Raw genomic sequence first — 14316 nt, 5'->3', positions numbered from 1 at the left:
AAGATGCGCCGTCATGATCTTTCTATCATCGTCCATCTCGTTCGACGTAGTTGAAAATGCAAAGTAGAGATAAGGTACGAATCTTGTCGGGTTCATCAGCATATAAAGTGCAAAGGAACGAAAGCCGAGTGTCACGTACGGATGCAGTGTCGCGAAGTATCTGCCTTGGCAAAGGGCAAAAACCATCAGTCAGAGAGAAGGCCTTCGGAGGGGATGTCCGTTTGGTGTTCACCCGCTGGCCAATAACACCCTCTCAACTTACTGCTAGGATCTAAAGTCGACGCGGCTCGTGAAAAATGATCGAGCCTAAATTGCTTGCTTACATGATAAATATACTCCTACTACGGTTACATATTGCTCTTGCTTGAGACTAAGACCAAGCAACGGACGGACTACTGTCCTTTTAAATTCAAAATTTTTTTCTCTCTTTTATTTTTTTTCTTTTTCTTTATTTTTATTAGGACAATATTTCTATTCTACGTATGCATAAAGATTTGAACTGTGAACTGTGAATTTGGTTACTTGGCTTCATTTTTTTTTCTTTCATTCTATTTTTCTTTTTTCTTTCTTTATTTTCTTTTGTTTTTCTCTAGTAAAACGTGAAAATTATGGTTACGGTCCTGGTAGATGAAGATCTAAACTGGAATCCTTTCACTTTCTTTCACAAAAAATATCTTTCGACTTCCGAACTGGTGTTGCACGCAAATGAAACGATCGTAAACGTGTTAGATCCTATAAGACATGATTATGCAATGGGGTGCCAGGTAAAGATACGAGGAAGATAGGAGGAAAGGCCAATTTCGAGACACGAGTCGTCGCTCTTTTAAGTTGGCAGCTGACTTAAATTGTCTTTTTTATCGAACAAATTTTTTTCTTGATAAAAGACGAACGTTTTATGGAACAATTGTCTTGTATAAAATCTTCGCACGAATATCTTTTTCAAATATTTTTTCTTTTTCTTTCTTTCTCTCTCTCTCTCTCTCTCTGTCTTTCTCTCTCTCTCTCTCTCTCTCTCTCTTTCTCTCTCTCTCTCTCTCTCTCTCTCTCTATCTATCTTTTGTTATACTATTCTCTTTATGATAAGAAGTTTTCATACATAAAAAAAAATTGATTTGGTTTGGTTTTCTATAAAAAGAAGATGATATCAGAGGGTATAGAAAATACCGTTACACGAACGCACCCTTGATATTGTTTTACAGAATGGGGTGGGAGTTAGCCGAATCTCGGTTTTGATCTTACAGGTATAACACTAACAGAGACGTTAGATCGGTATAATATATTGCTGGACTGAACTTACCGTTATGTTGCCCTACAACGAGCGCCCGTCTGCAAAGATCAAGATCGAACCGTAGATTTAGGAAGGATCTTCTCATACCTTGCAAGTGGAATAACATTGTTTTTTTTTTTCTTCTTTTTCGGTTTCCCCTCTCTCTCGCAATGATTTCTTGTAAGCAGTTCTACCATTCCGAAACTGTCGATGGTAGATAATAAACTCATCAAAGATCGTTGGCAATAAAAAGAACGGCTAGAGTTACTCGTATTTTTAACTTGGAATGTAAAAAGAAGAAAAAAATCATTAGATTTCCAAAGAAAAAGAAAAGAAAACAAAAAAGAACTTGCTTTCAAATTCGTACATGGGTATTCATCGAGAAACGAAGGATTAATGTATTGAACGCGAATCGTGGCACGAAGCGAGCTGCGGTTTGCGGTTGGACGCTTCGATGATCAACGTAACGACGGAATTGTAATTTGGAGTTACATACCAAGGAGCATCAAGCGCATTATGCGTGCATTTCATGGCAGCTAAAAGCGTTACTCACGGTCCCCGATATATCATAGATTAGATTTGAAATATTATCTATATATCCAGTGATATATATCCGGTTTGTTTCTTGTGACTCTTGCCACCTAGCAGCATATCGCAGTTTTTATTATTTTCTCTAGCTACCATCGTAAAAGACGTATCACCGACACAAGCATTATCACATTCTTCGACACGCTCGATGTTTTACGTGTTCCTCGCATTTTATAACCTCTCTGTTAACTCATCGCTATTTTTTATGAGAAACTGAATCTACTCGTTCTTGTTTCTTCAATTTTTTATAGGAGATTGGCGGGAAAAATTCTGAAGACAATTTACGACTAAACGAAACGAAACGTTTATTGGGACATAGTAAAAATTGCAATTTCCTGGAATGTACTTACAATTTCTTTTTTCTTCGTAATAAATTGTTCTTAGATAAATAGTTGATTAAGTCGACTGACACAAGACGTTTATTGGACATAGGAAAAATTGAAATTTTTCTGAGATAGAAATTTGTATTTGTAATAAAAGATATTATTTAAATAAAAGAATTGAAATTTCCTGGAATATACATAACATTTATTTCTTTTTTTTTTTCATAATAAATTTGTTATTAGCTAAATAGTTGATTATATCGATGAACATGAAACATTTATCAGAGATAAGAAAAAATCGTAATTTTGCTGAAATAGAAATTTTTACGGGCAGTAAATTTGAGAGAATTGAAATTTCCTGAAATAAACCTAAAATTTTTTTTCTTCCTAATAAATTCGCCGTTAAATAAATAGTTCATCAAATCGACGAACACAAGACGTTCAACGAAGATAGAAATAATTGAAATTTTACTGAGATAAAAATTTGTGCCCGTAGTAAATTTGAAATAGTCGACCAAATCGATATTACGAGATCTTAAATACGAATTCTTGGCCGATCTCCAACCCTCGAAATCGTAGATTGTACCTTTAAAAAAAGAAAAGTTACCGTGGTAGTAGTCTTCTTCCGACAGCGGGTTAGTTACGACGACGTTCCTGATATCCCCCGCAAAAATAATAATTTAATAATTATCTTAGTGTCATCTGCATTTCTCTCTCCCTCTCTCTTCCTCCCTCTTTCTCCCTCCCTCTCTCTCTCTCTCTCTCTCTCTCTCTCTCTCTCTCTCTCTCTCTCTCTCTCTCTCTCTCTCTCTCTCTCTCTTGCGAGCTTGGGTTCGTTCCGTTATTTTCAACGGAAGAAAGATCACCTCTCGCAGAGCCCAAGCGGCTCGTTGAGTTGCCTACAACGGGAGCGAGAACGATAAACGTAATAATTTAAAAATAGCACCGCAGGGGTATAATCGTTTTCGCCCTGTATACGTTACATAGCTAATTATTGCCGAGATACCAACACTTCCGTTAAACATTTTTTATACTCTTGGTACGACGAAAGGAAGACCGTCGCATCGATAAAGTATAGCAAGATTGATTTCTCTGCTAATTAAGTACCCCATTTAAATATAATATAATATGTATGTATATATGTATGTATATATATATATATATATAGCTATATACATTATATACATGCACAAACACACACATTATTATTATTATTTTATATATAAAGCATATATGTAAACAAATTATATAATTATACAGGTAATTATATTAATAGTTACGAAAAGTAAAAGTAAAAAATGGAACAAGTTAAAAATTTAGAAAAATAAAGTTTCTTATTTATTTCGAGTTAAATAAAATGCAGAAGTTCACTTATTAACATAATTTAGTTACCACTTTCATAATTGCCAGCTTAATCATATATCTATAATAAAACTTAAATTTAATAAAAATTATATACAGCGATACACAAAATATATACACATATATAAAATATTTCAAAACAATATTAAACAATGTTAAACAATTACTCTTAATTCGAAATGACAAAAGAAAAAAGAAAAGGTATGCAAGATTCAAAACAAATATTTTTAATTATAAAATCTCAAATTATTAAATTCGATCAGTAAGTTAAAGAAGGAAAATGAAGAGATCGAGAGGGTAAATGAAAAAGAATAGGAAGAAGAAGAAGAAAAAGATGTTGGTGGATTGCGTCGGCCGGCACGATTAGAAGAGAGTACGAAGAGAGTACGAAGAAAACAATCGCGGCCGGCTGCACGGGCTGCAAGTTGCTAGTAGTACTTAGCATGCGTCCCCCGATACGAAGGATTCCTTATTGTATCGTTGCACGTGAGCGTAATACACAAATATGGACTTGGCTGCGGGCTCGTCCCTACTTGAGTCTCGGTGATAACTCCGTCCTCATAATCATACATATAGATTTTCCCTCTTTCGTTAGACCAACCAAAGCGTCCTTAACAATTTTACCTTAACTCATGGTGAAACAACCATAAAATAATTATTAGTAAAGATATCAATGATAACTTTATGACAATAAATATTATTTGTTATGTCATAAATATATATATATTTACATTACAATACATTATTAATTTTAATAAATTCGTTTCATTGATGCGCGATCTTTTTCCTGAATATAAATATTTCATATTTAAATTATTCATTTTCACATAATTGTGTAAATTAATCAATACGTAACTTTATTTGTGATATTGAACAAATACGCAATTATTATCGATACTATCTCGATCTTAATATAATCTTTAAGTAATTACTTATAGTTCGAAAAATTTAATTGATCGTACAATTATATCTAAGTAATATTTCAACGAATTAGGTATAAGAAAATTATAACTTTCTTAGTCCCAGTTTAATACTTAAATGTAAGATAATTTAGAAACAAGTTCTTCGACTCGTGACAGAGTTCGGTTGTCCAAGCACGCTAATCAGTCCCTCCTTCGATCGGATATGTTATCGCTTTTATGAATATAGTGATCCGTATCTAACCCTTTCCATGGCCATGCATCAGCGCGGACATAAACGTCGGGCATCGGGTAAAGAAGAGCCCATAAAATCCGCCCTCGCGGACGCGATAAGAGTTATCTCCATTCTCTAATTGAAAGTTAATTGGTCCACGAGAACTCAGAGTCGTAGGAAAAGGCAAAGCTTCGGTCTCGCGACCCCAGCCTAGAGCGGCAATTTAGGAGCACTCTACCTACAATAATGAGACCCTATCTTACGGACTACCGAGACACCCTCTCTCTCTCTCTCTCTCTCTCTCTCTCTCTCTCTTTGTGGATACACGTATTACCTACCGCGTTACGTGCACGTGAGAACCCGTCCCACGTGCTCGTAATAAACCGATCCTCTTCCTCCACGTAATCGAGAATTTCCGGCAAACACGTACCGACTCCGATGTATCAGAAAGAGAACGAGTGAGAAAGCCAGACAGAGATTGCGATCGAGACTTCGGAACAAGTGGCTAACTTGGCTGCTGCACGTGTCTCCTAAATAGCAACGTGCTAAACCCCTACGAGTCTCTTCTCTTCTACAGATACCGATCATCTGTCTCTATCGATTATCCGTTACGAATCGACAGGATATGCACATGCAAACCTTTATTCGATCGATATATTACTAAGAAGATCTATGATTTGTTGTGTCAATATAATCGTATGATACATCGTCTTTTTAGAAATGTTAGTTTCTTTCTCGTAAAAGGTAACGTAAAAGAAAACATTTGAAGAAAAAGGAAAACGATAGAGTGAGAAGTAGGGCCGAGCTTAGAGATTTTATCGACCTCTCGAAACAAGTGTCTCGCTCGAGAAGCGTGTCTCGTCCCTTTCTTTTCTTCTTTTCTATTTATTTTTTTTTTTTTTTTTAGTATTGTTGTTGTCCTTACTAGGAGGACCTGCCAGTTTAGCAAGGGCTTTCTTTTCGCGTTCGAATAACCTGTAAGAGTATTTTCTCGATTTAAGAAACTTGTCGTCTTTTTCTTGTTTTTTCCTACTTTTTCGTCTTCTTCTTTTCCTATTTCTTCTTCTTCGTTTTCACAAAAAATTATAATAGAAGATTTCCTCTTAAAAAAACAGAATCATAAGCAACGTGGGAGACGCACGTGACGGATTTCACATCTTGTAAGAGTTTAGCCTCGAGCTTAAACTGCGAGGAATGCAAAGATACGTTGTGAAAATATGAGGGTTAACGGTGATAAAAGAAAAAGAAAAAGAAAAAGAGAGGAACGTATGCGGCTCCTGTAATTTTTCAAATTGCATCCCAGTCATTCACCCTCCTCACGACGACCTTCGGCCTGAAAAACGGAAACGTTGTCTCTCCTACCCTTCGAATATCCTCCCTTCCGTCTTACTCACCGTCCCTGAGCTACTAAGGGTTGCTCTGGCTACTAACGAGAAACGAAGTTATTTGAGGGCTAGGGCAGAAAGGAGTCGAACAGTCATAATAATCAAGTGCGATTCGCGTTTATTGTCGGCGATTATTAGGTGACCTCCCTCCATTTTCTCAAAATAGATAAATATCTGTAGAGTTCTCTCAACGAAATGTTCTTATAAATAATAACAAAGGCGTGATAAATTAGAAACGTTCGTAATATATCGTAAACGTTACATCGATTAGATGAAGTCATACTACTTACATAATTCTGTACGATCATCGATCAGGAGTTGTCACGTATTCTATGATATACATGCTAAAAAAAAGTGTCGTCGAACTATAGTCTAGTTTTTTTCTTTTTTTTCCCCTTCTAGATATTGGTCCTCCTCGATCGTTAACGCGTCTCCTACGTAATTGCGTTTCTTTTTCAATTATGGTCCTACGGTAAAAAAGGGAGTGAGATAAGCAGCGTGACTCGTATAGTTAGGAAGCGATATTGTGACTTTTTTTTCTTCTTTCTTTAACGCAGAGGGAACAAAAGAACGTGAGCACAGAAAGAAATTCTCTAGCTCGCACGAGCAAAGTGGTCGTCGTACTACGCGAGGAACACCCTTCGTCGTTACTTAATTATTCTTTGGGAGCCTCGTTCGTCTCCGAAGAAGCCGATTGGCTTAACCTCGTTTCGACAACGACGGGGTGCGGTCGTGTTCTCGTTCAAACGACTATTTGTCTGGACTACTAGCTTCGTTCCTGTCTCTCTCTCTCTCTCTCTTTCTGTCTCTCTCTTTGTCTCTCTCTCTCTCTCTCTCTCTCTCTCTCTCTTTCTTTCTCTCTCTCTCTCTTTCTCTCTCTCTCTCTTATACTCCGTCTATCTATCTATTTATCTTTACAATTTATGTCTTTTTTTATAGAAACAAAAAATGATACCTTCAAATATTATTTCATTTCGGGATCATGAAATCTTAGCTTTATTCAATAATCCTCACTTCATATATCATCATAATAATTTAAAAAAAAATGTCATGATTATAATTTTCTGATAAAATTTCACAAATCCGTTTCATTAAAATGATAATAAAAAAGAAAATAAATAAATAAGTTGTTACATAGAAATTCGTTGTATTTTAAAGAGAGTCTTCTTTCATAAATGAATATAAATAAAATATGTAGGTGACACGAAATATCGAAGTGGAACGTACAACTGGCATACCTGCGATCGCTTTCTTCGAAAAAAAAAAAAAAGAAAAACTTTTCCATCGAGTTAAACAACAAGATTATTTCTTTCCGTAGTCGAACAGAAAATTCTACCTAATTGAAATGCCAAGTCGCACCTTGGTCGTTCACCCGTGATCCGTGGACGTAAGCATTCGTCGAAGACGAATGATCAGGCTCCTCGATTAAAAATACGCCTGCCACGTAACTACGTACTATACTAAATCCCTTACAAAGCAGCCTTCATTTTACGTAAATTCGATAAGATTTATTGTTAAAAAATTCGATACGAAAATTCTGTCGGGTCAATCGATCCTACAAAGTTCCTCTTTGCTCGACGAAAAACGAAGCTCATGGTGAAAGCGACCATTCTTACATATACGTACTTACAACTTCTTTATACACATTCACGCATACATATATACACAGACAGACGTAGCAAGATAGGAATATTAAGACAGTACAATCGAGGCCATTTCGAGGCCGAAATCTGTGCCGATAGGCTGAATCCCGCAGTTGATTAGACTCTATTTACCAGAGCGAAGTTTAGTTAGTTCTAACCCACCCTACTTCGCTCTATTTCATCCCCTTTGTGGCAAATGAAGCGGCATGCAAGTCCATGAACGACCTCCTGGACCTTCTTTCACGATTAATTCACCAGTTTTGGTTAATTTCATTTTCTTTTTTTTTTTTGTTTATTTCCTTTTTTTTATTTTTGTTTTTTTTTCCTTTTCTTTTCCTTTTTTTATCAAACAAAAGCAAAGAAGAAAAGCGAACAGAGGAATGTTTCCATGAGAAAACGTTACGCTCGTAGGAAGTCAGGATTCGATCGCATGAACGCTTCGAGTAGCGTACGTAGGTCCGAGTGACGAGAACAGACGACTAGTGCCGGAGAAAGTAGGGATTGGGGAAAGAAATAACAGGGTTCGACCCTATCGTCGGAGCAATCAAATCCCCCTTCAAGAACACACTGGCATTCAGTGAACTTTAAAATCAAGTAATGCCTATTAAAATAACAATACACCCTGCCAGTGCGCAGGTTAAACATTGTCTCGCCTAGGCTGAAGCCTGTCTGTCCGTCTTTCTCTTTCTCTTTCTCTCTTTCTCTCTATCTCTCTTTCTCTTCTTCCTACATTAGCATAGAGGATCGGATTACGACAATTAGGTTACGTATCACTACTGCTACGTACACCGAGTACCTAATACTCGCTCGAATACCCGACACGTACCCTTTAATATCTTAATCAAAGCTTCCTCTAATAGAATTTTACCAACTCATAAGGATTGTTTGCTTCGAGAGACACCCAACCTTTAGTTGGTTCTATCAACTAAACATACTAAATCAAACTAAGCATACGTTGTCTTTTGTAAACGATACCGTAATGATTTATTAGGGTACTCGAACAAATTGCGATGTTTCTAATAGATAAAAACGATCTTTTCTTTCTTATTTTTTTGCGAAAATGATAAAATGTTATTTTTTTTATTATTGTCGTGTTCATTTATCGTAATGGATGTCATTATGATTTTCGTATAAAATATTTTTAATTGGATGAATTTATTTTAATCTGACCTATATTCATCGACGAAAGCGAGACAGAAAGAAAGAGAGAGAGAGAGAGAGAGAGAGAGAGAGAGAGAAATATAATCGATCGATACGATCAGCTGTTTCCTCGTGCTTAATAGTCATTGAAAATCCTCCAGGACGAAGCCTGCAGGCAGATAAAGCAACACTGCTGCGAGCTCCCTACCTCTCCCAAGGGAACATTTTGGGACGGTCGACCTCTTATAAATATTGGAGACGGCTATGTAAGTCCAAAGACTAGCGTGTGCTCGACTACTGTGCCAATTTGCAGATCCGTTTCGATCTCTTTCTCCCATAGATATCTAATTGCTTTTCTCCGATCGTTTTCGCTGTGTTACAAAGTGTCGATAGTTACAGCCAATAGCTATTGCAACTATTTTAAGATCGTTCGAATCGCGTGGTTTGCATGAAAGAATCTAATCATCGCAACTCATCAAACGTGAGAAATCAACGGATTGTGAAACAAACATGTCGTGGAAAGTTATTCCTAACAATTAACGTTAGCAGGCATCATATGTTCGATACAATGAGTAAACTTTCGCCATGAGATCGAAGAAAGATTAGAATTATCTATTTTTGAGAGGCACTCGTCGAATTAGTATATTATTCTGGAATGTCACAGGAAGAAGTTAGAAGAATTTCTTTAAGATAAAAAATTGAATCAATAATTTAATATCGAATCGATTTGCGAGTAACCGTGCTATGGTGACATAGAAAAAAAAGAAAATAGACAAAGAATAGTTGGATCGTGGTACGAGCGAATAGAAGTAAGAATGGAGGTGAGGCTAGTCGTTGAAGTGGTTGTCAACCACCGTGGCGCCAGCGATCTAACGGCCGGTGCTGACAACCGGATGCGAGAAGAGAGACCGATACTCGCCTCGTGAGCTCCCTCGTCGTCGGCCATTAGCATGCAGCCCTCGGACGTACATATTTTGGGGAGTCCTCGCGAAGAATACCAATATTCCCGCTTTGACATTCCAATAAAACGCGGCCGTTTTGTTTATGAGCTTGTACGTAGTTGGTGAGTGGTGTGTATGAGCATGTGTGTGTGTGTGCAATAGAAAGAGACAGAGACAGTGTCTACCTCGGACGCACGTACGCTTTCTCTCTCTTTCTCTCTCTCTCTTTCTCTCTCTCTCCTTCCCTCGCACATACTCCCCACCTCCTTCCGAGATGGTTACATCAAAACGCATGAATGGTATTGGAGATTGAAATGGGAACGAGGAGAAAGGGGTTTGAGGGCTGGTCTAGCCGCACCTACGCATCACACCGCGAAGATTATTTTGAGAGATGGCGGGTAGAATTCGATGATTCCATCGGCGATGACGCCTGACAACTTCATAATCCTACTCTCGAAGGTATGTACTATGATGCATGCAAAGGTATCTACGCCGTAGATACCTGTACCGCGGGAAAAAGAAGAACTGGACGAGTAAGGAAAGTGAAAGAATCTGGTAGAAAGCTGAATGCACGTGGCTGTCTTTTTCCTTAGGAGTTTAGAAGAGGAAGAGAGGGATGTTGGTCCATCGGAGGATCTACGGGGCGTCCAGTGAGAAGGATATTAACCAGCCAGGAAACGTCGTTAGGTGAAATGGGCGGAGCATTGTAGAGGCTACCGAAGGAGCTGAGAGTGGCTCGCAAGAGAGGGAAAGATTCCTTTTTGTTGAGTCGCATTCGTTCGATGTTGGGCGGTCCTTCTGTGAGTAGCATTTCTCGCGATGGGCGTGTCGAATGGGCGTGGCGTATCCCGCCTACTCGCGGACGACTCGGCTTCTCCCACTCTCTTTCTTTCTATCTTGCCCTCTCTCTCTCTCTTTCTCATCTTCTGGGAGCTTCGCGTGCGCGAGCGTGGGCGAAAAGCGTCTCGTCCTCCTTCCTTCTCGACGTCTCGTCAACGAGACGGTACAGTCCCGTCTGGTCTCCCGTCCGGTCACGAGCCGTCGCGTTACTGCTATCCCCTCCACTAAACCCCTATCTCCGTCTTCTTTTCTTTTTCTTTCTCTCTCTCTTTCTCTCTCTCCCCTCTCGCCCTCCTACTCTCTCTCTCTTTTTCTCTCTATCTCTTTCTCTCTATCTCTCTCTCTCTCTCTCTCTCTCTCTATTTCTCACTCTCTCACTCTCTTAAGGGGAGCACCGATTCGGGGACTTTGTCCGGTCGCGCGCGCGTCGCGCATCGCGCGCGATTCGAGTACTCGGCGCTTCGTGACGCAGCCCTTCGAACGTGTCGCGTTGCTCCGCTCCTTCTTCGTGACCCTTCTCGTCTTCTTCGTTTTCGTTACTTCTTCCGACGAGTCCTCGCTCGTTCTTGCGAGCATGGGACTCCGTGATCGCGAGGGTAATCGACCCTAAAAGATACGTCAATGATGACGACGACCTTGAAAATACATTGGTTTTTCGTGGACAAATAAGTGATCCATAAAAATACGTAGATACATTTTTTGCTAAAAGTGGACAGTGAATAATTTTTGGATTGAATTGTGTTCGTTGGATTGTTAGTGTGCTTGCTAATCGTCGCGTGAAAGTATAGAAGAAAGTGGAAGGTGCTTCAGAGAGGAGATGTTGCCCTATCAGGTGGCCATGGATTATGGAAGCTTTCAGCGGCAAAGTCCGGTCGGGGTCGGTGTCGGGGTCGGTGGACCCCATCAGGGGGCTGCCGGGGCGCTCAACATCAACCCCGCATTCACGCACTCCTGGTTCGTACCGGCGGACCTCTGTGTCCCGTACAAACAGAGTCAGGGTCCTCTCCTCGAGCCAGGGCATGTTGTTTCTCTTATACTTATTTCTTTAATATCTACGCTTAGTGCTTATTGTTAGAATCTTGCGTTTATTTTATCGGAGAGTCACCGCAACGTTACTCGTTACAAGGAACGCTCGGCAAGTCGACTGCGAATGTTTTAAATTTCAGTGACCAACGATTAGTTCTTTGCAAAGTGATTCCTACGTAGATCTTATATGTTAGAGAATGTACGATATTAAGAGACAAATACGAGCTTTCCTCGTATGACGTAAAGGATAAATTAGCGAACGATGATCATCGACGATTAAATATTTATCATAATGAAAATTAGAATCAATTAAACTATTCATATCCATTTTAGAAATAATGAAAAACTTAACGATTAAGAAAGACCAGGATGACAATAATATCCCGTAGGGATTGTTTGTTCAAACTATCGGAATAAATCGCGCACTGCTAATCCTGTAAAAATGTAGGGATTCGACGAACGTCGAATTACGCAGGTAGTACGCTGGCAAACCTTTTTCGTCTTCGAAATCGACAATTTTTGCGGCCCCTATGAAATCAGGCGAAAGAACGTGATAGTACGTCGGGGGTATCTAGAGTCCCACGAGAGCTCTGTCACAGTGAGTGGATAATGGTAATGGTGATGGGTAGCGGTAGGGCTGCCGATGGTGGAGGCGGTGGCGGTGGTGGCGAGACGACGTTGGTCGTGCCGGTGACGGTGACGGCAGTGGATATAAGGCGTGAGGGTGGTAAACCGATGGTGCAGATGAGTACGTCACGCCACGGCAGTAAACCCGATGCGATCGGAAGAACGCTGATGCTGACGAAGCAACCCGGGGAGCCGTCAACGACGTTACCTTTACCTCTTTCTTCTTTTCTAGCTCCTTCTTTTCTACGATCTTCTACTAACTAGCCTCCATCGTTCGGACTCTACCGTGAGGGTGTTTTCTTAATCTTTTTTATATACTTGATATATTGCCTAGACTTTTTTGCAAAGGAATAGAATGAAACAAATCATTCTAAAAAAAGAACATGTTATTTCATGATTATATGAAGATTAATAGTCTAACGAATGGAATCATTGATTGAGAAAGTGTTGATCAAGCAAGATTCTTGATAATGCAAAGTAAGATAAAGAAAATTATTGTAAAGGATAGGCTATTTTAAGTTGTGAATATAAATATGAGCGGAGTAACGTATAGAGTCAAGCAAAACTCTTGGAATAAAGAGACTTATTGTAAAAGATAGACTATATTAAGTTGCGAATATAAATGTGAGTAGGGTAGCGAATGGAATAGACTGATAAAGCAATGATCGTTTATAAACATAAATTTTACGAATTATCTTATTGGTAAAGTAGAATGAAATAATAATTCAATAAAATGAACTATTTTAAGTCGCAAAGAATAATATGTAATTAATAATACAGGAACGACACAAAGTCAGTTTGAAAGATGTTAATTTTTTAATTACTTAGGTAATAGTAAATAAAATTAAATATTAAACTAAAAACATAAAATGAAATTCTGAAAGCAGAAAATAGTTCTATAAAATATTAAATCGTTAACAATAATGAATAGAATAAGGAAGGTAGTCATTGAATGATAGAATGGCGAGGTGAAGATCAGTGACCGCAGTTAGGTGTACGAGTCAAGCCATTGGGAGAAGGTGTCGCCGTGGTAGTTGGTGCGTTGCCTGGCTCACGTTCCCGGAAGTTAAGACATGAGAATGTCCGGATACGAGACGTGCACGTGAGACCCTTGGAAGACCTCTGGTTTCTTCCAACTCCGAGCACATAGCCTTAATACCGTATCGTAGAATTGTCTGTTTCGTTCGGTAATAATTTTCCGAAAATTTCGATAAAACGTAAAAAAAATGGGACGATTTGCGGAATCGATTTCTTTAAGAGGAAAAGATCAAACGGTTAAAATGGGGCCAAGTTGAGGGAAGATTTTTACCCAAATTGAAATAGCAGGTATCTCATTTGCCTTATTGGGTTAAAAGTTGGACGAGACCACCTTGGTGGATTAAGCTCATCGGATTTCCGAGGTAGCTACTTCCATCGAAAACTTTGTCCCTTATTAAAGTCCTAAGAAGAACCCTTCCAAGATCACGAGAATGAGTCTTGGAGTGTTTTTTCAAGACGTAGCGCCGGAAATCGATGAAAAGCTTCTAACTCTCTACGTAGCATGTTTGTACATTGTACTATCATGAACGTTGACCTTTCGCGACAACCGAGATGTAAAGGAAGTCTCTTTCGAACAAAACTGCGACTTGTTCGTGCTGGAGTAGTGCGTTTACCAAAAGTTCTCAGGCTCGACCTCCGCTCGGACACATCGAGAAACTCATCACGTAGACTTTAAACCCTCCCTTATCTGCGCGTCATCAAGAAGCAACTTCCCTTCCACTCTATCCCTCTCTCTTTTCCTTTCTCTTCTTTTACCTCTCTCTTTCGATCTTTCTTTCATCTTTTTCCCTACCTATCTCTTTTTCTCTCTCTCTTCCTCCTTCCCTCCCACCCGCCCTCTCTCCTTTCACCCCGTATGTATGTATATACATATATCCCTGTCGACGACTATTCTCTGTCCTTCGTGCCGCCATGTCTTCCTTCCTCTATTCCTCGTTGCAGCGTAATCGTAAGCATATACCTACGTGATTTTTATCAGCGGATGTAGTTTTGAATAGCTTC

General features: G+C 39.1%; 1 protein-coding gene across 9 annotated transcripts in view; it reads left to right on the top strand.

Annotated features, from left to right (window-relative positions):
- Positions 1–14316, top strand: part of LOC118448736 (protein trachealess-like) — an 85853-nt gene that overhangs the window by 55819 nt on the left and 15718 nt on the right. The window contains exon 1 of one of the 9 annotated variants that reach the window (XM_035882353.2): positions 10831–11577. The exons of 6 other annotated variants lie outside the window; for them this stretch is intronic. In XM_035882353.2, coding sequence (XP_035738246.1) covers positions 11441–11577 — 137 coding nt within the window. In that variant the 5' untranslated portion in view covers positions 10831–11440. Of the gene's footprint in view, positions 1–10830; positions 11641–14316 lie in introns of those variants that run through there. 2 more of the 9 variants (XM_035882351.2, XM_035882352.2) reach the window with 2 other exon arrangements.

Source organism: Vespa mandarinia, chromosome 3 (assembly GCF_050613455.1).
Source record: "Vespa mandarinia isolate Hongniang chromosome 3, ASM5061345v1, whole genome shotgun sequence".
In the NCBI taxonomy this organism is placed as follows: Eukaryota; Metazoa; Arthropoda; class Insecta; order Hymenoptera; family Vespidae; genus Vespa; species Vespa mandarinia.
Note: the sequence above shows the minus strand (reverse complement) of the source record. Positions and strands in the feature narration are given on the sequence as shown.